Here is a 24,918-nt window from a genome sequence, read left to right as displayed (position 1 = left end):
GCCACTGCCAACTAGGATGAATGCAAACGGGTAAACAGCATCCTGAGTGGTGTGTTGGTGCCTTTTAGAATGCAAGTACCAAGTGAATGTGACAATGTGTTTCACAGCCTCTGTCGCAGACGTTATGTTGATGGATATAAGAAAAAGTTTTCACCCAATAAAACAATGGCTGACTGCCGGAGCACAAGGGAACAATCATCCATAATTACACCAATCTTGAATTTTTTGCTGAGTTACAGTTGCTGACACATATTGTGTTTTTCTGTCTCTGGAGAAAAAAAACTGCCTCCAAGCTTTTAGTGCGTCAGCTTGGTCTACTATATAAAATATTAAGAGGTGAGCAGAGGATCTATTATTTACAAATCTATTACAGTTTCTGCGGAAATATAACAGATTTTCCGAGTTCTGCACTGACTGATAGAAAGTACAGGCTATAAAATATATACAGTACCTGCTTACTTACTTACTAACCCACGTACAGTTTTCTTACCACTCTGCTTTATGAACTGAGTCAGGCTGGAGGAAGAAAGCTGGTTTTAAATGAACAATACTTACACTTTTTTGCAATTTCCCTAATAAAGATTAGGGATGACGATCAAGCTTATCGATACTGCTATCGAGACTAACAGGTCCTATAACGTAACATTATGTCTCGAGAGACGACAGTAATACAATTTAAATCAAATCACTGGTGCACAAACATACATCGATTGTCTAATAATAAAGTTTCTGAATTCAACTGAATTGCCTGCAAACTGACGTTAAACTAAAGTTAAGGAAAATTTCATTATGTTGTTCAGAAATAAAACAGTTAAGCAATAAAAGCAATACCAGAATTTATTGCTGTCTTGTCTTTCTGCCAAATAATAGAAAAGTATGGATAGTGGTATCAATAAAGATTGAAGACAATGAATTGAATATAACTTCTGTTTGTGGTGGATAGGTTAGACATGCTATAACGGTGTCTAGAACTGAAACGATTGTGTGCTAGTGTGTCTAGAACTGAAACGATTAGTCAATGAAATTATTAGTCGATCATAGATTATTCGTTTAAGCAATTTTTGAAGCGAATATTCCCTTGTTCCAGCTTTTCCAGTGTGGGGATTTACTGTTTTTCTTTGTCTAAATATTTGTGGGTTTTGGACTGCTGGCTGGACAAAACAAGCAATCTGAAGACGTGACCTTGGGCTTTAGAGAACTTTTATGGACATTTTTCATTATTTTCTGACATTTTATAGAAAAAATAATCAGCAGATTAATCGACAATGAAAATAATTGCCGGTTGCAGCCCTTCATGCTACAAATATACAGTATAACGTAAGGTGAATTTGAATGGTCCTGCAGGGCTTTTGGTTAAAAACATGGATCTCATTAACCTAATTTCGGGCATTTCTACTGTATGTTGCAAAATTAATGCCTGGTGGTGTTTGTGAGCATTTCTCGTCCCTGCCCCCTCCTTTACTAAAGATAATGATAACTTCTGGCGATGGTAATTTCAGGTTGTGTTACAGTACACGCTCAGTTTATGTGCCTTGGGAAATTTTCATAGACCCTCGATAGCTTCTTGAAGGTCTCGTGGTTTGGGATTTCAAGACAATTTGCAGTACTGTCAGCTTGTTCAAAACCTACAAGGATAAGAATAATACGTTTTTTTATGAATATCTACATATTTCAAAGCATACTGTACATGAAAGTGTATTTTTGCCACATGGGTTTTTACCAGCTATTTGTGATACTTTCAGATGATTATTGAAAAAAAGAAAATCAGCGTGAGCAAGTCTAATGGGATCAACAAACTGAGAGCTTCTTCTACAAACATCCCTCTGTGTGCTAGTGTGTATTCTGCATGGATGGATGTATGCAATGTGTTTGATGACAGGACACAATGGCCTCCCAGTCACACAGCATCAAACTCAAAGAGATGGAGGAGAATAGAGAGAGGAAGGAGGAGAACAGTGAACAGAATAATGAGGAGATAAATCTGTACCCCAACCAGATGACACTAAAATGGGTCCAAAGAGGAGAAAAGTTGGGCAGAAAATTCAGAAATACATGAGGTTTCGGTTTTCCTGTTGTGCAAGTTACTTTTTAAGCAATGAAAACATACCAAAATCTTCCATGTATGCCTAATCAATGGTCTTTCAGGGCTCCATCCTAACTCTTTTTCCATAGTAAGTTCAGTGCTGACAATATTTATTGCTCTAAACACAGAGGTGAAAAATATATGATTATTAAAGAAGAGAATAACCGTTATTTATAAGAAAGTATTCATACTATCTGCCTTTATTCTAAGGCATACCATGAACCAATTGCTTCAGCACGAATCAGGAATCATTTAGGTCAGACTCCAGTCGATCTGAGAGAAGATTGAGGGGCAAAGATGGGGTGAAAAGGAGATAGAGAGAGGCAACAGAGAGAGATGAGTCCAGTGATAGAGGAAGAGTAGAAGGGGATGATTGTGTAGAGATGAAAGATAAAGTGATCGTGGTAAACATGGTGGTGGTGGTGGTGATGGGGGGTGTGCAGTATGGAAAGCAGTGCCCTAAAGGCCTGGCAGCCAGCATAAAAGACTGGTTTCCCAGGAGATGGGAACTGGAGTGCTTTCAGTGGAAAAGCCCAAAGAGAAACACACAATTACATGTAACAGTATGGTGAAGCATACTAAAACACCAGGACTGATTTGCCAGTTGAAGCTCTTGTTTTCCTTCTCTACCATGGATCATTTCAAATATAATCTCAAACCTTTTTTAAAGGTAAAGTGAGAAACATTTGGCGGTATCTAGCGGTGAGATTGCAGATTGCAGCCTCCTGTGTGCCAAGGGTGTAGAAGAACTACGGTGGCCGACATGAAATGCGAATGGCCCTCTCTAGAGCTGTTGTAAGAGTAACGTAGGTCATGTGGAGTATGTGGTAAGTGAGTGGTTAAGCAAGAGAAAAAGAGCAGCGGAGAACGTGTGTGAGCAAACAAGTGAGCGAGTGGAACTGAAGACAGAGTCATGGTACGTGTCCACAAGGGCGTTTTTTATCGCGAGGGATCACCTTGCTTCACAGCGTTGGACGCTTGATGGGCCGCCATTAGACACAAGGCACGAGACACCTGATTGGGCAAACGCTTTCCCTCGTGGGCTGCTGCTCCCAGCTTTCAAACCGGAACCAACACGGCGGTTTGTTTGGAAACTTTCTTCTCATATATTATGTAAATAGTTCCCCGAAAACATTTTATGCAAGAAATAAGCCATGTTGCTAAATTCGTCTTTATTTTGGATCGTCAACGGTTAGTTTAAAAGTTTCTAGGGAGTTTCCAGAGGCGCCGAGTTACGCCGGATGCCCCTGATTTGCATAAAGTAGCCTAGAAATCAAGTTTATGCAAATGAGGATCGGGCGAGGTGATGGTCCGTTTCTCAAATCACGCCGCCATGTTACCAGATGGCATTGCACGGCCGCTTACATAGACAATAAATGGAAAGCGTCGTGTTAGTTCCGGTTTGAAAGCTGGGAGCAGCAGCCCACGAGCAAAGAACGCACAGTATATTGATACTCTCTTACATGAAATTCTGTCCTCTATTACTGATGTTTAAAGGCTGAAGCTGCTGTTGTCACTATTTTCCAGTCAGCTCCATCCGAACCCACACAGCTGACTGACTGACTGAGTGAGTGGGAATGGTAACGCTGACTAAACAGACCTCAGCACCGGACACTGGGAGCTTTGTGTGTCTGTCAGGACTGTAAGCCAAAGGAAATTAAAATCAACTTATATAATTGACATTCTGGACTGTGACACCTTTAATACTCTCAAACACTCAGTAAGCCCTCCAGCTGCTCAAAGGAAGGGAGCATAATAATCACGGTGCCCACTGCTTGTCCTAGAGACCCTGCAGGGGCGTCTGTGGACGAAAAATTGACGGAATAAAAACTGTAAAATTGTAGTTTCGGTGTGTTGGCTCTAATCAGTACTTATTAGTAGCCAATTCGGCATGATAAATCAGCATCTGCTGAATCAGCGCTTCTTTTTCACTAAACGCCTTTTCTTCAACAAAAACATAAAATATTTAGTTTGTCCTCCCGTGATGTTTTCTGGATTAGAAAGAGATTTGTTACAGAAGATGTGGGGCAACATGAAGTGATGTGATGTGACACGAGGTGACGATACAGGACATAAGGAAACATGAGGTGTTATGAGGCATGTGATGTGATGTGAAGTGATGTGATGTGAGGTATCATAACGAGTGGACCAGCTAGTTCTTTGGGCCAGCTTGGTGTGTCCAACACAGTCTCACTGCAGTGTGTGAATAGTCACAAAATTGCGTGACGCTCAGCACGACTTTGTTTGCTTTTTTCCAGAGCTGATGATGAAAGTAGCTAAGGAGTGAGCCATCTCGCTTCTTTCTCATCTCTGTTTAGAGTTGCACACGTGCAGTACTGATCGGTCACTTGCGAGGAAATGGCGGCGGGTAAAGAGAAAGTTTATGAGCTGAAGCGCAAGCGAGCATTTCAATTTAACCTCCTTCGCGACAAGCTAGTATGACATGGTTGGTACTAATGGATTCCTTAGGCTTTCTGGTTTCATATGATGTCAATATCCTCACTTTTGCTTTAAAACTGAACCCACAACCTAAAAATCGCAAGTTGCGTTAATGCGTTGAAGAAATTAGTGGCGTTAAAACGAATTTGCGCAACGCGTTATTATCACGTTAACTTTGAAAGCCCTAATTTATTTAAATAAAGATTAAACGTGACAATTAATTTTGGTCTTCGTTGTTATTTGACTGCTAATAAAAAAAAAACAATTTGTATAGGGGCAAGTAGAAATTGACTTTGGGCAAGTAGATTTCTGACTGACTTTGTGTCCGTAGTGTTTGCGTGGCCTCAACTAACGGTATCCAAAGATTCAAACTCAAACCACCATGCTGAAAAGCACAGATCTATTTTAGACTTCATCAAGTGCAGGTCTACAGTGTGTATGTGTGTGTGTTCACTTTCTGCTGTGTCATAGCAGATACGACAGACAGCCAGAGAGAGACACACAGACAAACAGTGACACACCAGGCAGCATTTCTCACTCACCCTGTGACCAGCTGCCACACACACACAGCGAGACACACCCTGATTTCTCTCCATGCAGACAGTTTTTTTAATGGGGGTGTTAATTAATAATGAATGAGGAGCAGCTGGCAGACTTAGTCCAGACTCCCAAAGTCACATCATCACACGTGTTTTCATGACGACATGGTCATACCAGACACACAAAGACACTTCACAGCATCCTACCGTATGCAAAACCAGAACACTGGTCTTTAAGGTATGAACTATTTTACTGAGGAATCAAACTATTTCTGTAGTGTTACTGTCATTAAAATGACCTAGGGCTGTCAAAGTTAACGCGATAATAACGCATTAACGCAAATTTGTTTTAACGCCACTAATTTCTTTAATGCATTAACGCAATCAACCTCAGAGGCATCATAAACCTAAGGAATCCATTGGTACCAACTATGTCATACTAGATTGTGGCGAAGGAGGCTAAATAACGCTCCAAAGTTGCGCAAAATTTTGGCAAGGAAAAACTGTCATGGCCATTTTTAAAGGGGTCCCGTGACGTCTGACCTCAAGATATGTGCATACTGACAGCTGTTGTTGAGTTTGCCATTTATAATTTGAGCATATTTTTTTTTCTAAATGCAGTACCTGTGAGGGTTTCTGGACAATATTTGTCCTTGTTTTGTGTTGTTAATTGATGTCCAATAATAAATAAATACATACATTTGCATAAAGCAGCATATTTGTCCACTCCCATGTTGATAAGGGTATTAAATACCTGACACATCTTCTTTCAAGGTACATTTTGAACAGATACAAAAATGTGTGATTAATTTGCGATTAATTGTGATTAACTATTTTAATCGATTGACAGCCCTAAATAGAATTAAAGTAGCTGAAATCGTAACATCGGCAACAACAGCTGTCAGTGTGTCAGTGTGCTGACTTAACTATGACTTGCCCCAAACTGTATGTGATTCTCATAAAGTGGGCATGTCTGTAAAAGGGGAGACTCGTGGGTACCCGTAGAACCCATTTTCATTCACATATCTTGAGGTCCGAGGTCAAGAGTTTTCAGTTTTTTTCTCATCAAAATTTAGTGCAAGTTTGGAGCGTTATTTAACCTTCTTCATGACAAGCTAGTATGACATGGTACCAATGGATTCTTCAGTGTAGCTTTAAAACTGCACCCACTACAACCTCCAAAAGATCGATTGCGTTATAACAATGTTGTGTTGTTAAAACAAATTTGCGTTAATGCGTTATTATCGCGTTAACTTTGACAGCCCTAAATTAAAGATCATTTTCATTTGGTGTTGCTTACCGTAAATTGTCCAAATTGCATATATAATTGAAGCTCAAAATGTGCGTTTTCTTTTATAAATCTTTTCAAATTCACATTTTGAGCTTCAATTGATTTGCTTCCTTCAACATCCTTAAAAATGCCTTTGCTCATATATCCAAAAGTAGTCCATAATAAAGTAAAAACTATAGAGAGGCAAGAGCACCTTAAAAACTATATAAATTAATCTGAAAACTAAATTAAAACAAACAGAAATGGATTAATATAAGCATGTTTAAATCGTATTAGCAGAGGCAGAGCTGCAGTCAGAAACAAAATGAAAAGCAGGATAAAGATTAAAACCTCCATCTTGTGATGATTAAAAGTTAAATCTATTTTCAGAAAAAGCTTGCATGTTTAGCGAGAGTGTAAACGTGACATAGTGGCTGCTGACATCCTCAGATGTCTGTTCTGAGTATGTGCAGGCTTCATGTGTGGCATGTACATGTATGTGTGTGTGTGTTGATGCATGTTGTAAGTGAGAAGAAAGGAGGAGACAGCTGCTGACTCCTGCTAGATCTGGAGAGTAAACGCCACGGGGAGTGACGGTGTACACTGTTGTGTGTGTCATTACCTTGCATATGTGTGAGCCAGTGTGTATGTGTGTGGAGCTATTTAAAAATCCAGAACAAACGTGCATCAGGCAACTTCACAACCAATCGGAGATAAGAATAGACATCACACACACACAGACAGGATGAGGAGGTTTAAAGAGTTGTGGGTGCTACTGGAGGTTCATGGATGAATAAGCCATTAGTGAATCACACACACATAAACAGACAATAACAACAGCGGTCGCATAACTAACTAGGCCATCACTCAGAGGATTAGGGGCGTCTCTCTCTCTCTCTACATCCACTCTTCTATCACTCTGTAATTTCAGATTTTTGTGAAAGACAGGCGGGTCTGTCATCTTTTTATTAATACATTTTTGTCTCTTCTTACCCTTCACTCTCCTCTGTCTCAGGCAAACTGAAGAAGTTATCGAAGAAGAACTTCTGTCTGACCTTTGACCTTTTCTCTTGTGCCATACACCAAATCACAAAGCCAAATATCAACTTCAGAACAAATAGATTATTATCTATGAAGCACATTTCTGCTCCTCAGATGATGACCCCCTTTTGGTTTTACATGACCCCAGAATGTTTTGTTCATCATCCCAATCTATAAACACTTTTGCCTTCAGAATGGTCAAACAAAAAACTCTCTACCTCAGTTCTTATCCCACATTATATTCCATATTTGACATTTCTTAATCCCCTGGTCTCTACTGTATATCTTCTATATTTTATTATTCAGCACTATATCACTTTTTGCACTATATTCACTTTTTAATAGTCCTGTATCACAGTTGTTACCCTGCACTATATTCAGTTTTAACAGTTTTCTTCATCTCCTTGTATTTTTATATCTGGTATATTTTTTTGTACTTTGCACTACTAACTTTTTTACTGCCTTTTTACCTAGGCTTAGGTTTCATTAACAAGCTGTATGCCTCACTGTGTGGAAGTGACTGGGATCATTCTACTACATCAGGTTTGACTTAAACATTGCTTTTCTCACTTTGTAAAACAAAATGTAGCAAATAAATACATTTATATCAATTTACTGAATTGCTATTTATTCATACACCAGAAACTTGGTAAAAAAAATCTTCAAAATTAACATGGATTTACAATTGAAGTGTAAACCTTTTAATGCAGCAACAATGGAGTACTTTTGGACTTTGGTATTTCTACTTTTACTTAAGTAACGGATCAAAGTACTTCTTCAACCACTGATCAGAGTAACAGATATAGGATTGGAATATTACTAAGACAATTACTTGATTTACTGATTAGACAATAGACAGAAAATAGACATTAACTGATTGTATAAGTCATTTACCAAATGTCCTGACCTCTTATTATTTGCAGGATTGCAGTGCAGGGACCAGAGGTGGTGTACAACGCCCATCTATCACACATAGACAGACACCATTTACACGGTCTGCCGACAATTTATAGCCACAATTACAGTCGCCTAAGCTGCATGTCTTTGGGACTGTGGGAGGAAGCTGAAGCAGCCGGAGGAAAACCCACGCAACCATTACTATTACATCCTCTCAAATGTGAGGATTTGTTTTGCTGCAAATTTGTGACGTGCATGCATAGTCATTTTAACACTTACAGACAGAAAAGATGTTGCATATGCAACCCTAACGTTTGGCATAACAGGTTACGTCATCTAATTAGGATGCTGATTCATTGTGCTGCACTGAGGACCCCTGGAGCCCCCTAAAGCACCCTCGAGGATCCTTAAAACCAAATGATGTGAAGGCTTCAATAAAGAGGAGCAGGTCTGCATGCAGAAAACACACCCTCCATACAAAGGAGATAAAATAGGAGATCAAATCACCTGTTCAGTTCACATTCTCAAGCATATACACCAACAGGCTCGTTTGTATGCATGACGACTACAGACCCTCCTCCTCATCATCATCCTCATCATCATCATCATCACTGTGACTCAATATATTTGGTAGAACAGTGAAAAAAGCCATATAAACGAATATCAGACTTACATAACGCCCAACACACACACACACACACACACACACACATATTGCACACAGCCTTATTGCACTGATGGCACGTCCAAACACACACACACACACAGACACACACACAGACTCACAAACACATATTGCACACAGCCTTATTGCACTGATGGCACGTCCAAACACACACACACACACAGACACACACACACACAGACTCACAAACACATATTGCACACAGCCTTATTGCACTGATGGCACGTCCAAACACACACACACACAGACACACACAGACAGACAAACACACACACACACACACACACACACACACACACACACACACACACACACACACAGACAGCAAAAGCACACGATGCTAGCTTACCAACACACCACCAATCTTCATTCATTTTTCTCTGGATTTGGCTTTAATCACTTAAAATAGCATCAAATACAGAAAAAGGCTCACATTAATTAACCCCCATTCAAATGTAAATGAGAAAATACATCATTCGGGTGACTGAAAATGTAAAATAAGATATAAAAACACAAGAAAATCTCTTGATATTAAGCTAACGTTGATGCACCAAGTTGGAAAATTAAAGGTTATTAACGTTAGGTAGTTAGTCGACATAATCAATCATTTTAAAGGTCTAAATAAGAATAATGCCGATTAATTCCTTCTATTCTAGTCAACCACTACTATATTTAGTAAAATAAATCCTTACATCTTCATGTTTTTATGTATTTTTAGTGTTTTCTTACCGTTTTTCTTCCAGAGTCTCAGATCTCCTCCTCCTCAGCTGGAGCTTCTAAGCGTTGCCCAGCACTGGCCGAGTGCGCGAGGACAGCTGGCACAGCGCGAGCCGCAGATGCTTCAGTGCCGACACAGTGCGGAGGCAACAGCCAATCAGGATCCGAGCAGCGAGGACAACCGACCAATAGGAGACGAGATGTGTGTAGAGGAAGGCAGGAGGGCGTGTCTCCTCCTGCCTCCAGAGTTCTCATGATGCCTTCAAGTGCTGTCGGAAATAATACAGTTAGATAAGATAAGATAAGATAAGATATTCCTATATTGTATATTCATGACATCGCGAATGGGCAGAAATCCTGACAGCTTGTTTCAAATGCAGAGTTTTCTGAAAACGGGCTGTGTGTATTTCCCTGTGGATTGAGTGTTTCGATACTTTCACAGTATTTATAAAGGATTTAAGCATGCTTTATAATAAAAAAGTGAGATTTTCATGTTTTTTTTTATTATAAAGCAGGCTTAAGTCCTTTATAAATACTGTTTCAGTATAATTTCACATTATTTATATAGGACTTAAGCCTTCTTTATAATAAAAAAGTGAGATTTTCATGTTTTTTTTATTATAAAGCAAGCTTAAGTCCTTTATAAATACTGTTTCAGTATAATTTCACATTATTTATATAGGACTTAAGCCTTCTTTATAATAAAAAAGTGAGATTTTCATGTTTTTTTTATTATAAAGCAGGCTTAAGTCCTATATAAATACTGTTTCAGTATAATTTCACAGTATTTATATAGGACTTAAGCCTGCTTTATAATACATACAAACATGAAAATCTCACTTTTGTATAATATGGGACCTTTAAGGTCGTCAAAAAGGTGGTTCATTTGCATGAAAAAGAATAATCCTTACAGTTTCAATAGGGCCCTAATTAAAGACTATAAGCAATAGAAAGTCACATTATGTATTGCATGTTTCAAAATTAGTTGGATTATAAACTCATCACGTACTTCCTGCAGCTGTCAGACTCCACAACCAGCACTGCTCCCAGTAGACCACTTACACACCAAAACACTGACAATAACCTGATATTTTCAGGTGGAAATTCATTCATTCATTCATTCTCACTGTGCAATATCATTTTCCACTTGTGCAATTTTGCAGTGTACAGCAGCAAAGGGGATAGTGCAAAAAACAAGATGAATCAGCTAACACAGTAAAAAAAGAGCTAAACAAAGTGTAACAAAATATGAACCATTTAAATAGAAGGAAGTATAAAATAGGAGCAGTATATACAGTATTGACAATAAACAGACTATTAACAAAATTGCATATACATGTACTTGCAGTTTACTTACTTGGATGTTTTGAAGTCTGTTTTGGGAGAACTTTTGCAAGGCCAAACTCTCCTGCTATACCAGGGGTCAGCAACCTGCGGCTCCGGAGCCACATGTGGCTCTTTAGCCCCTCTCCAGTGGCTCCCTGTGGATTTATTAAAAAAAAATAGTGGAAATGAATAACTTTTTTTACATTTTCATTTTTATTGATCATTGTTGTAGGTCTATGGTATGACGGAGTATAAGGGCCACCTTTAGGGGAAAAAAATAAATCTGAGATTTCGAGAATAAAGTCATAATATTATACAGTCATTTCACGTGTTATTTTCTTTTTTGCTCGTAAAGTTCTGACTTTATTCTCGTCATATTACGTCTTTTTTTGCTCGTAAAGTTCTGACTTTATTCTCGTCATATTACGACTTTTTTTCTCGTAAAGTTATGACTTTATTCTCGTAACATTACTACTTTTTCACGTAATATTGTGACTTTATTCTCGAAATCTCAGATTTGTTTTCCCTCAATGTGGCCATAATACTCCGTAGTACATTTGCTCTTTGGCCCTCACTGCATTAGACTTATATACTATATACTTAGACTATAAACTGTGTTACCTTCATCACAATGCTCAAATGTTTTGTGGCTCCAGACAGATCTTTTTTTTTTTTTTTTTTGCCTAGAATGGCTCTTTTGATAGTAAAGGTTGCTGACCCATGTGCTAAACTAACAAAATCTATTGACAATAAAAGGGCCATACACATTTAGCAACAGACTAACATTAGGGGTGTAACAATTTTGACCTCTAAATCAAATTATTAATGTTTTATTTCAGTTATTATAGGTACTGTGTGTAGCATTTTAGCGGCATCTAGTGATGTGGTTGCAGATTGCTGCCAACTGAGTACCCAACTGAGTGGCGCAGTACTCCAGCTCCTGCTGTCCTCAACAAACTCTCACAAGGCGACAAACTGTCGCTTGCAATAGAAAATGCTGAGTGTTATTGTGTTGATTTCAATCTTTGTCAGAGGAAACTGAATGACAATAAGCTGTTAAAAGTGAAAACAAAACATTGACCCTTAACTGACATTAAGGTAGATAACACTGAGCCTTTAGACTAAATCACAAGAAACAGTCCTTTTTTTTTTATTCACGGTTCATTTCTTACATTGTTCAAGTACAAAGTTAAAATGCCTTTTTAATTAGTTCATATTCATACAAGAGTAAAATAATAATAGTGCCTTTTCATTACTACGACAAACTTAAATACAGTCATTGTAAAGACAAACTTGATTTATACTCCTAACAATATATTTTTCTTATTTTCAGATAAAATTTTAGCACCTTTTGAAACACCAACAGGTCCTCCTTTTTTCCTAAAAGCTCATCTTTCCTTTAGTCCATGAGATGAGTGTCTGCATGCGCCACAGCATTGTGTTTGTGTTGTGTATGTATCTCTGCATCTTGTGTGTGTTAAAAACAGTGTGTTTATGTGTTTGTATCAGTGTTGAAAACAGCGCATCACTCAGCCTATAAGCTGTTGTTGGTAGGCGAACAGAAACATCATCACCGTGTCACCCATCGTTTGAAAATATCTACTCCACTCCTTCTCGCGTTGTCCGACTGCACTCTCAAACAGAAACATGTTGAAATGACACTAAATGAGTTCCAAGTTCTGCTCTCGCCCTCTCAGATGTCTTCTATGATAGTAAACTGAATATATTTGGGTTTTCAACTGTTGGTGGAACAAAACAAGGCGTTTGAAGATCTAACATTCAGCTCCGGGAACTTGAGATCCGTATTTTTCACTATTTCATTTGGCTTTTTAGACTAATGATTAACCGAGAAAATTATCGGTAGATTAATCCTTCTCAACCTGGGGGTCGCCAGATGGTTGTGGAGAAAACATGAATAATATATTTAAAATAAAAATGACATATTTTAGACTGGGGAATATTTTTTACATTACATTGTCTGGTCTGTCTGTCCAGTGATATCATTTTCCTCAGAAAAGATGTATTGAGTGTGTTCGTGAGTTTCGGACACGGGGTTTCTGGCGGGTCAGGGGGGAGAGAAAAAGTTACGGAAGGCAAATATCCTCATTTGTGGACAGTAAAGATTGTTATTTATTTAAAGATCCACAGCGCCTGGAGCACATTTGACAACGCCTAGGTGCTAAATGTTCAAACTAAAAAAACTGGGGGGGCGCGAACGCCAACCTGAATATTGTGGGGGGGTTGCGAATCAAAAAGGTTGAGAACCACGGGATTCATCGATACAGAAAATAATCGTTAGAGGTAAAACTGTTCAGTATTTCAGAAGAAATCAGAGAATGTAAACTTAATTGTGTGTGTCAGACTTGGATTTTGCTTCAATGTGGGGAAATTGTTATTAATTTTCCCTTGAAGGAGAAATCTCTCACCCAGATCCTATTAGTCCAGATTTCTGTGTATTTATTGATCGATGATATTGATAGTTTCCCTTCCTCGTCCACCTCTTCTACAACACTACGTTCAGTGTTATTTCAACTGGCTCTTGTTTGAGAGTGTCCTTTAGCTCATCGGTTTTACAATTTCTTCCGGCATCCTCGGGTACAATAGAACAAGTCACTATACTAACTGTAATATATGCTTTCTCGAGCCTCTCTCTCTCTCCCCTCTAGGCTGAGACTGAACTGAACTGAGCACCAACCTGGAACAGTACACACACACAATAACAGATTATTATTGTAATTATTATTACCATGATTATTATTATCATTACTCCCTAATCTAACATGGAATCGGAGATTACACTGACTGACTGACATGCAGCACCTGGGGGTCGGGGAGTGGGCGGGTGGGTGGGTTGGGGTTTTGGGAGCACCAAGCGACGCCGGGTGATGATGTCACACCCGGCGGCGCCAGTGGGAAGCCTGATGGCAACAAGCGGCCGGCAAAAACACAGTGTGTATGCATGTGTGTGTGTATTTTGTAGCGAAAGGAGTTCATAGAAAGCGTGAACACTGTGTTTCCAGCAAATGTGTGCATGTGTGTGTGTGTGTGTGGAACCTGCACTGTAAAAAAGAGTTTTAAAAAGCACCTGAAGGTTGGTTGTATAAACGGAGAGTAAACATGATGGAAAGATCTTTGAACCTGCTGGTTTATTGTTGTTTTTTTTGTAACTGTTTGTGCACGTGTGTGTGTGTGTTTGTGTGTGTGTGTCGGCATAGACTGCATGTGTCCAGTTGTCAGCTGGTATCTGAGGAAGGTCAGAGGATCGGAAGGCTTCCTGGGAAAAAATATGGCCACCTGAGGACCAAAAGCACCAGACTGAAAGAGATGTTTTCTCTAAAGACGGCCCTGTGTAAATAAGACATCAGAATATAGAACGTTTCAACGGGACTGCGTTGCTAGGCAACAGCTTGGGTCCATGTTTACTTCCTGTCAGCTCATTCACATACACTGCAACTAGAAATAAACTGGCACACATTATCATCTATAGGGACGTCAACAACATTTTCTTTACTTGCTTATTCCCATTCAAGGAGTTTATCCCAGCATGCATTGGGGGGAAAAGGCAGAGAAAATACCCAGAAACAGGTGTGTGCTATGAAGGAAGTATCAGTTATTTACACAGGGCTATCTGTTTCAGTCGTACAGTAGGAAGTAGAAAACCAGCATAGTGTCTTCAGAGTAAAAGTCTGCCTCTAGTTTCAGTGGACGTCGCTGCGATAACCGGAGAACATTTTGGATCCCTATTAAGCAAAGTAGTAACGATAATTGCAAGAGCTGGTGGACTGTGGCTGGTTTTCACCAGACGAAAAAGGGCAACACTCGCAAGACAAGAGAAGCTGAATAGTAACTACAAGGTTTAATCCCACACTGATTTCCCTTTGCTTTAAATGCTGCTGTGAGCACAACACTGAACGCTGCTCTGGAGGCAGTAATAATCTCACTGGGTGAATTCAAACTTTAATTGATGGAGCCGAAGATTGATTGCGTTTTAGATTAATTGAATTATTAAATTAATCGCCAACTACTTTGATGATCAAATAATCGGTTTGAGTTATTTTTTAAGAAAAAGAAAGTTTAAATTCTCTGATTCCAGCTTCTTAAATGTGAATATCTTTTCTAGTTTCTTTACTCCTCTATGACAGTAAACTGAATATCTTTGAGTTGTGGACAAAACAAGACATTTGAGGACGTCGTCTTGGGCTTTGGGAAACACTGATTGACATTTTTCACCGTTTTATAGACCAAACAACGAATCAATTAATCAAGAAATAATCAAAAGATTAATCAACGATGAAAATAATTGTTAGTTGCAGCCCTATTTTAGAGTGAACCTTTTAAGGGACATGAAACACTCTCATTTTGACAAAGTAGAAGTCTGATTGTTTTAAAACATCTAGTGATTTTAAACAAGTGTCTTTTAAGGGAGAGGAGGAAGTTTTCAAAATGAAATAACAACATAAAAAAAAAAACGTCTAGCAATCAAAGATTTTGGGACAAAATCCAGACAACAGACTTCAAGCTGTGTAATATCAGTGTGATAAAAAATATATTTATGGTTTAGTATATACTGTATATGTGTGTATTTGACTATGCCCCGAACAATAAATAAATCTTATATAAAATGAAGTCACATCTCAAATCAATTAAATATCGAGCAAACTAAAAATTAAATGATGTTGGCAGGTATTCATGATCTTAAAGGTCACAATATTTGCTGGCTGCCTCACCCAGATACCGGTAGTTATAGAGATGCTGCATGATGTGTCACACAAAATAAAAGCCACTCTCATGATGGGTAAAAACAAACCGAGCTACATAGAAAGACTCCCTTATTATTATTATTATCGTCATTTCACAGTATAACTATTTTTCTGGACTTTGTCGACAGACTATCTGAACAGAAACTTCCCTCCAATACATCAACATAATAAAATATTCACTGCCAACTTAATGAAGTGATCGCATTAAGCAGGCCAAGGTTTGGTACAGTATTATTACTGGGACTAACTTTATGCGGACATTAACTGTAACATCCAACTAAAAGGCCCGAGTAACTTCTGTCTACAGTCTCTATCAGGAAAGTGACATAATTACTAGTGATACTAGTGAAGTGACTTACAGTATTATTCCAATTTTTGCACCATCAAGATGAACATCACAGTAATTTGAGCAACAGTTAACAGTAACCAATGCAATACAACAACACGTTTACACGTTATTGAGCAAGTATTGCAAACCAGCAGATACTAAACATGAGGGAATAAACTCATTGTTAAAATGCTACAAGTGTGCAGAATATCACAGCATATCCACCAAAGCACAAGCTAACCTTAATGTACAATCACTGCCTAAAACCACCAAGAAATAATACATTTTTAAAAGGTAAATTAATGGTGGTAGTTAGTAGGTATTAAGTACAAAAGCTGACTTTATTTTTCTAATCCAGTGACTGCTAACACAAAGGATTGTTTTACCCCATCATGAGTGTGTCCTTGTTATTATGTGCTCCCTTTATACTGGTGTCTCTGTCCACTGGAGGGCGCTCCAAACACTGAAGATGTAGACAGTTATAAGGCTTTACATTATAATCTTGGCCCTCATGTTACTTAAAAACATATTTTCTTGAAGGAACATGCAAATAAATATCACCCGCCTCTTATTCTGTCGTTTTTGTACCAAATTAGTCTTGTTCTAGGCTATTTCTTAATACATTATTGTATTTTATATTCCTCTTGTTAATGTTGATTTATTTTGTTGTTGTTAACTGTTGATCCGTCTAGATTTCCAGGAAGACTAGCGACTTCTTTAGTTGAAGCTAACCGGGATTCTGTAAACAATACAGAGCAACAAATGTGAAAAAATAACCTCAAACTGTTGTGTCATCCCCCCAAAATTCACTTTTATTTCAGTGTTTCATATAGGGTGCTGCAGGGATGATGAATTTGTGTGGGCCAACAAGGAAGTTAGCATCGCCCTGGTTCCCTTCACAAAAAGCCAATAGGATTTTTTCCATTTTTTGAAACGTTTATGATACATACACATTTTGTTCAGCAAAATAATCTTCACAAATGAACACCACTTTTATGATTTTTGAAGCGTGAATGCAATCGGCAGAAGTAAAAATCTAGCATGACTTCAATGTCACCAACACTAAGATAAAGGCGGACTAGTGTTCAGTGTGATGACGTTTTGTAGTCTCATTTAGCCACTTGTTAGCAACCACCTTTTTTAAGATACATAAAAGCTTCAACATTTACGAGTGGAATATTTACTGACATATTTTATGTCGTTGAACAAAACAATAAAATCTCTTCAGCTTGTGTTACCAACAGAGCTTATTTCAGGCATCTAACTAAAAACCCATTGACTTCCAGACGAGGGAACCGGAAGTGCTAAAATGCTGACTCATTTCTGGGTGTTAGGACTCATTCCTACAGCACTCTTTTGCGATCAATACTGACAACATTTAAGATGAAAATGGTCTTCCTCAAGGGGAAGAAGAAGACCTTATTTTTGGTGTTATTTTGCCACACAAACTTTTGTTTTAATCTCTTAATTATTTGTAACTCCAGAGCAGCTTTACCACCAAGAAAACAGAACAAATTACAATCTGATTTATGTTGAAATAAGCTTCATATGAATCTAACTGATTATAGTTGCCTTGCTTTATTTTTCTTCTGGACGCTCCTTTGCACGTTCTCACTAACTTCACCTCTCTTGTCTGGTGTTGCCTCCACCTGCTTTTGAGCATTTGGTTTCACTAAGTTAGGGACACAAAACTGTAGTGACTGAAACAACCAGAGACCATTCAGTCTCCGAGAGCACCATAAACTTTAAAAGTGTTGTATTAAAGTGGCACCATTTGGACTCTGACCAGCACCACGAGCGTTAACTGGTGTGTGTGATTGTGTGTGTTTGTATATTTGTGTTCATTGCACTGCGATGCACCAGCAGCATCGTCACTATACATGAATACAGTTAAGTTAAGTGTTTCGGTTCAGAGGGGTTCACTGTGTGTGTCGATGTACTCAAGAGAGATGTTAGAAACAGAAAGCCGGGGCATCTTTGTCAGTTTTTTGCGCCCCCTGGAGGTTTGAACTCCAGCTGCTGCTATGACACAGTAAAGCCAGAAGACACCAGTTTCAAGGTCGGACAGGAAGTTTGTGTGTGAAGACAGTACAGAAACCCTGCTCCAGTATGTGTGTGTGTGTGTGTGTGTGTGTGGAGATCAGCAAGGTAGCACCAGGGGACTAAGGTCAGCCAGTGGTCTACACGGGATCTAGGGAAGCAGTCCTTTACAGTGTGTGTGTGTGTATATGTGTGTATGCCCGGTCATCTGTGTCATCCTGTGTCAGCCAACCTTCATGTACTAGCTGTGTGTCTGTCATTAGGTACTGTTTATGTATTTATGTATGTGTGTGTGTGTGAGAGAGAGTTGGTGCGTGACTAGTTGCAGGCGAAGTACTCCTTGAGCGGGGCGAAGAGGTGCCTGATGACGGGGACGCTCCAGGAACGTCCCAGCAGCCTTTGCCTGGCCAGACGACTCATGTTGGACACGTCCGTGTAGTGGACGGGGAAACCAAACACCCTGCACACACACACACACAAAATTTAATTATTTCAGTTTGAACTGGATTTAAAAGAAACAATTAGTCAATAAATCAATTGTCCGATGACAGAAAGGTAATCAGCAACTATTTTAATAATTGATTGTTTATTTATCAAGCAAAAATGCCAAACAATCCCTGGTTCCAGCTTCACATATGTGTTTAATCACTGTAAACTGGAATATTTTTAGGTTTCGAACTACTGGTCAGAGAAAAAAACAGCAATTTGAAGACATCCTTTTGGGCTATGGGAAATTATGATGGCATTCGTCCCTATTTTCTGACATTTTATAAACCAAATGATTAATCAATTAGTCGAAATAATAATAATATAATAATAATGTAACCGTTAGTTGTATAACACAACGATCTTTGACCAGACAAATCTAATCTAATGTTTGTTAGTATTTTCAGATTTAATCAGATAAAAAAACAATTCAAATATGTCTTGAATTGACCAGAAAAACCTAATCTAGCGTAATGTAGATTATTTTCAGATTTTAAAAAATCAGTACTTAAAATATGTCTTTGAATTTAAAAAGTAAAAGTGAAAACCATTTATTGATATTTATTTCATTACTTAGAGACTCATAATCCGCAGTTTATCTGTGTTTCTCAACATTTTTCTCTTCACTTTCTATTAGTGGAAGTATTTTCTAAGCTGTGCTCGCTGCATAAGGCACCTTGTTAACTGTAAACTGTAATGAATAGTGTCTTCTTGCAGCAGAAAACAAACTTGGATGAATGGGGACACAAAATTCGACTGAAACTTTTTTTATTTTTTAGGTCTAAATCAGTAAAACATCTGTAAACACATTTATTTTTAGCATCTAATATATGTTTTATTTAAGTTGTTTTGACAGGAAACTCTGTAAATCTTGCACAAAAAGATAAGAGACAGTTTATATGTCTGAATTGGGACACCAATGTGTTAGAAGTACAGATTTGAAAATTGTGAAAACTAAATCTGTTGCTTCATAAATGACACAGAGATAGAACACTAATATAATAATAAAGTACGACAATGACATTCAAACAAAGCAGATCAGAAACACAAACGTAATTAAAATGGGAGTTAGAGGGACTCAAACCCAACACACACAGAGACACAAACACACACCACTGTACCTTTCCATCTCGGTACACCAGAGGATGTCCTCCTTGTTGTCCATGAAGACGGGGAAATGCTCGTCTTTCCCCTGCTTCACAGAGTTGGAGCGTGTCGTTATCGTACGCAACTTCTCAAACTGGAATCAACATCCAGAACCACACACACACACACACACAAAACACAAACACAGACAGACACACACACACACACAAACCCTTTTTAATCCTAAAGCTATCCCCCTTTTTTACGATGCATCGTGATTTAGAAAATCATTAACAAATGTGTATTTTGCTAAAGAAATGAATGAAAATCCCTCTGGCTGGTAGAGCAAAAGTGAGACAGTAGCAGGGAGAAAATGCAGTAAAAATTGACATCAATAAGTACATTTTTGCAGATATACTCCACAGTGTATTATACTGTATATCTATGCTCAAAGGAGAAATATTTCATTTCCCTAAATCCCAGAAGACTTTAGCTTTTAGATGCTGCAGGCGTATCAGTTCAGTATTTGACACCACTGACACTTTTTTTCCAGTTTTTATATCAAATAGAAAGTAACATTAAATACTTTCCACATTTGGCTCTTTACTTTCCAGACTTGTTAGAAACCATATGATGATAAGCACAGACACACACACACACACACACGTGTACGTCACACACACTCACAGAGATGGATAGATACCTTGGCGGTACGTCCGTGCTCGAGGCACTCTTGTAAATCCAGCCTGTCATTCGTCATGGCGGACAGAGGTCTGAAAGTTGGGGGAAATAAATCACTTTCAAAATTAAAAAAGTCAGACTTGTAATCAAGTAAACTGAAAGTGATCATAACAATAGTGTGTGTGTGTTAGTTTCACCTGGACATGCCTGGCAGGTTTCCCCAGAAATAGCGAGCGCGGTGGGCAGCAGAGACCTCCTTGGCGTCGATCATCACCGGGTTACACTGAGGAGGAACAGCAGGGTTACTTCCTGTTATATGAATGTCTTCCTGTCTGTCTTACTGTAGATCTGTGTATATTATCATACGATGACCCTGATGTTTTTTCTTACACGGAAGAGCCCTAACATGAACTAAAAAGGTTTAGTGGCCCTGTTCATGCTACTGTACCTCTAAAAAGCGGGAGATGTCCCGTTTGTCGCTGACTCCCATGGCGACCACATTCTCAAACAGCCAGTAGAACGGACGCTCGTCGCCGGGTTTTGGTCGAGCCTCGTGCAGCAGGCGGTAAAACTCAAAAAACAACCGGCCGGTTCCCTCTGCGGGAGGAGAGAGAAAGTTCAGTCTCCATATATTCATTTCACATGAAGATCATCAGCGCCTCTGAGCATTTATAGTTTTAATATTTATATTTTATTTGTTCGCTTCAAGTTTTTTTTTAATATTAAAAACGAATTCACAACAGGAAGCAGCTTTCAACACAGACATCAGATTCAAAGACCGCTTCTTACCGAAAAGGCCTTTCCTTGCAGGGTTGACTATGGAGAGGTCGTTGCAGGGGCTTCCTCCGATCACCAGGTCAAATGGTCCCCACTCCTCGATCTAACAGCACAAGTTAACATCAGCACAGATGAACAGGGTTTGGTGTGAGAATGTCCCCAAAATGTTACACAGGATTATTTATTCTACCTTGAAGTCGAAAAACAAAGAGGAGTCTCACTCACATGTTTGCGTGTTACGTTGCGTACGTCGCCCACGTACATGATGCGCCCCTGGTGTCGGACCATGCCGACAGTGATGGAGTCCTCACACACCTCAGACGCCACATACTTGTCAACCTGCATGCCCAAATCCCTCAGCACCAACAGACCTGAGTGCACACACACAAATACAAACATAATATACACCCCTTAAACTCAAGAAGGCCCCGCGACCCCTAGTCGAGGTCAGGAGTGGTGGACAGACTGGTCGACCAACATCGTCTATTAATCAATAGATTAATCAACAACGAACACACATGTACCTGTGGCAATGCCGTCAAACAGGGAGAGAACTCTGACTGGTTTCCTCTTCTCTGCTGAAACTGGAGGGTACAATTTGGCTGGCTCCTAAAAGAGAGAGAGTTTAAAGGAGGAAGAAGAGACATTGATTAGATAAATATTAAGATTTACAGTATGTCGAGAGAGCTGCACATAACAGCTTTATTAATGATGATTATCTGGTCTTTCAGCAAAAAGTCTGCCTGAAGAACATCAATAATTGAGTGTGAGCATGGTCTGTTTTGATGTGTTTTAGCCTTCATGGATAATTTATAGCTGACGAGGCCCGGAGCAGAAGCCTCGCTGATCCCCTGATATTAATGTTTCCCGTTTAAATGTGATGTTTTTCACCTAATTACTCGAGCAATGTTATGATAGCAGATTAGATTAGGATAACAAATATATCAAACGTACGACACCTGATTGACTTTCATGGTGTTGACAGGACTGGGTTAGTGTAACGAGGTGTAGTATAGTACAGAAGTACGGGTAAATATAGAAGTAGTAGAATCTGGAGTGTGTCACCACAGATGTGAGTATGATAATAATAATAATAATAAACTTGTAAATTACTTTATTTATATATCAAAAATAAATGATAGACACATGAGTAAATTATAAAACAAAGATAATACAATTAGCAATCTGCAAATTTAATTTCTTTTTTTTCTCTGTGTGGTGGAATGTAAATAAGTACATTTACTCAAGTACTGTACTAAGTGCAATTTTGAAGTATTTGTACTTTACTTGAGTATTTCCACTTTATGCTACTTTATACTTCTACTCCACTACATCTTAGAGGCAAATATTGTACTTTTTACTTCACTACATTTATTTGATAACTTTCGATATTAGTTACTTTGCAGATTTAGATTATTAATCTAAAATATAAATGAATAAATTATGATAAATTATCAAAGGTAAGCTACCCAGAAGTATATGAAATAATACAAATTTGTTCCACATTTACCAGCTGCAACATTAAAGTGATGAACACAATAATGCATCCATATAATTATAATCCAATAATATAATAAACATTATTCTGAAGTGGGCCATTCTGCATAATGAATACTTTTCAGCATTTCTAGTATATTTTGATGCTAATACTTTTGTACTGTTACTTTTTAATGCAGGAGTTTTACTTGCAACAGAGTATTTCTACACTGTGGTATTACTATTTTTTACTTAAGTAAAAGATCTGAGTAGGTTTTCCACAACTGGTCACATCATCACCCAATCTCTCTCTTTAAAGGAAAGGTAATTACTAAAAATGAATTACACAAAAAATCTTAGTAATTATTCTAGGGAAACATTTCCTTCTCCATATTTAAGTAGTCTATATTTTGTTGATGTAGTTTATACAACATTATGAACTCTTTTTCAAGAAAACTAACATATTTTTAATCATCATTTAATATGTATTATACATCTATCGGACTCACAAAGTCCTGTTCGTGGTTGTTGGCGAAGAAGTGTTGTAGTCTGCAGGGCCAGTCGTCCCGACGCCGCAGTAACCCATAGGCGCCCTTGGAGCCACACATGTAGCAGTTCCATGGGTCCTCTTTGATGGCTGTCGCCGCCGAGCCGGCTCCGACCAGCAGATCCACACACTCCACACAGAAACACCTGCACACACACACACACACACCATGAAATCTGTGTTTTCCTTGCAGACTGCTTAAAATGTTCTGATTTATTATTTTGTAGTCTTGTCCATCATCTGATACTGTTTGTGGGTTTAACATGGTTAAATTGATGGTAGACTATACAGCTTAAGTAAGATTTCGAATGCAGGACTTTTGGGACAAAATGTCCTAAAAATACAATTTTAAAAAGCTAATTTAATTAAATGAATCAAACACTAAAAAACATTATGATTATTGGGGACCCGCTCCATACTTTTACTTTTAGATTTTGAATGCAGGACTTTTACTTGCAACTGAGTACTTTTACATTGTAGTATTGCTACTTCTACTTGAGTAAATGTTATGTCATCAAGTCCTCTTTCTAAACTATAATACTGTCAAACAAAGAACAAAATACCATAAAGATACATTTTAAAAAAGCCAATTAAATTAAATTAATCAAACACTGAAAACGGCATGATTATTAGGGACACATTCTTTGAATGCATTTTACTTGTAACAGAGTATTTCTACATTGTGGTACTAAGATCTGAGAACTTCTTCCACCACTGCATGACTCCAAATATCTGCTGTTTTGAGCTGTTGAGTGTTTGCAGTGATGAGGTCAGAGCCTGGATGCCAAAATAAACTGTATGTTCACATAAATAAATCTGCTCCATTTGGTTTGTCTGACTCAATTGCCAATAAAAATAGCCATATTGTATAAAACATTCTGACATTTATGGGTCCGTCAATGTGAAATACAAAACCTTGTCCTGGCCACAAGAAGAAGCTGCTTGCCAATCCCAAACTCACCACTGTATATACAGTACACAGTGTTGTACTGACCTACAGCAGTTGTTATTGCCACACATGAGCACCTCCCGGCCTCCACAGCAGATGGTGCAGTAGGACTGGTAGCCGTCGTCGTCGTACTGGTAGGCACACTCCAGGAACGAGTTCTGCCACAGAAACAAAATGGAGTGAGCAGAGAGGCGTAGAGGGAGAGTGTCTTTGTTGTCCACCATAATGAAGTCTTGTGTTTCTATTGTTTCCATGTGTCTCTGTGTAGCATCACAAATGTCACCAGTATCGAACTATAAAGCAAGGAATCTCTGTATGTATGTGTGTGTGTCCTTCGCATTTGTCGAGAACCTTTCAACCGATTGACTCCACACTTGGTGGGTGTGTTTCTAGGGACCCACAGACGTGCAGTGTCAAAGTTGGTCCAATTTGGAGACACGACACATTCAATATTCTGTGCAGCATTGGAGGCTTCAGGGCTCAGCGGGCCTTTACACTACAGGCCACGGCTCATTGACTTTTGCTGCTGGATACACTACCGTTAAAACCAGGGTTGGTAATTAGCACCAGCCACCAGCCAAATGCTGGTAAAAAAGGCAAGTGTCTGCTAGATTTGCTTCACTCACCAGCCAATTAACCAATGGTAATCTATTGAGTAGCTGGTAGATTTTGGAATCCACCAGCCGAGATTCAATACAACAAATTCACATCAACAATACACTACAAATAAACATCAGCGTAGACAAAGATAAAACATCAGCATAAACATATGTTAATACTCTTACAGAGTA

At 38.6% G+C, this 24,918-nt stretch overlaps 2 protein-coding genes across 8 annotated transcripts in view; both read right to left on the bottom strand.

Moving 5' to 3' along the window:
* Window positions 1-11,157, bottom strand: part of LOC119476905 (dihydropyrimidinase-related protein 5-like) — a 28,623-nt gene extending 17,466 nt beyond the window's left edge. Inside the window, exons 1-2 of the mRNA XM_037750555.1 lie at window positions 11,029-11,157; window positions 9,684-9,940 (exon numbers count right to left, since the gene is read on the bottom strand). The gene's annotated coding sequence lies outside the window, so the exon portion shown is untranslated. The remainder of the gene's footprint in view (window positions 1-9,683; window positions 9,941-11,028) is intronic.
* Window positions 11,158-17,647: 6,490 nt separating this feature from the next.
* LOC119476900 (DNA (cytosine-5)-methyltransferase 3A-like) overlaps window positions 17,648-24,918 on the bottom strand; it is a 47,736-nt gene continuing 40,465 nt past the window's right edge. For 6 of the 7 annotated variants that reach the window (XM_037750535.1, XM_037750538.1, XM_037750537.1 and 3 more), the window contains 10 exons: window positions 24,173-24,285; window positions 23,141-23,324; window positions 21,680-21,764; window positions 21,381-21,526; window positions 21,168-21,258; window positions 20,827-20,975; window positions 20,576-20,661; window positions 20,401-20,494; window positions 19,733-19,851; window positions 17,648-18,585 (listed from right to left, as the gene is read on the bottom strand). In XM_037750535.1, the coding sequence (XP_037606463.1) occupies window positions 18,444-18,585; window positions 19,733-19,851; window positions 20,401-20,494; window positions 20,576-20,661; window positions 20,827-20,975; window positions 21,168-21,258; window positions 21,381-21,526; window positions 21,680-21,764; window positions 23,141-23,324; window positions 24,173-24,285 (1,209 nt within the window). In that variant the 3' untranslated portion in view covers window positions 17,648-18,443. The remainder of the gene's footprint in view (window positions 18,586-19,732; window positions 19,852-20,400; window positions 20,495-20,575; window positions 20,662-20,826; window positions 20,976-21,167; window positions 21,259-21,380; window positions 21,527-21,679; window positions 21,765-23,140; window positions 23,325-24,172; window positions 24,286-24,918) is intronic. The other variant, XM_037750533.1, reaches the window with a different exon arrangement.

Source organism: Sebastes umbrosus, chromosome 18, assembly GCF_015220745.1.
Source record: "Sebastes umbrosus isolate fSebUmb1 chromosome 18, fSebUmb1.pri, whole genome shotgun sequence".
Classification (NCBI taxonomy): domain Eukaryota; kingdom Metazoa; phylum Chordata; class Actinopteri; order Perciformes; family Sebastidae; genus Sebastes; species Sebastes umbrosus.
Note: the sequence above shows the minus strand (reverse complement) of the source record. Positions and strands in the feature narration are given on the sequence as shown.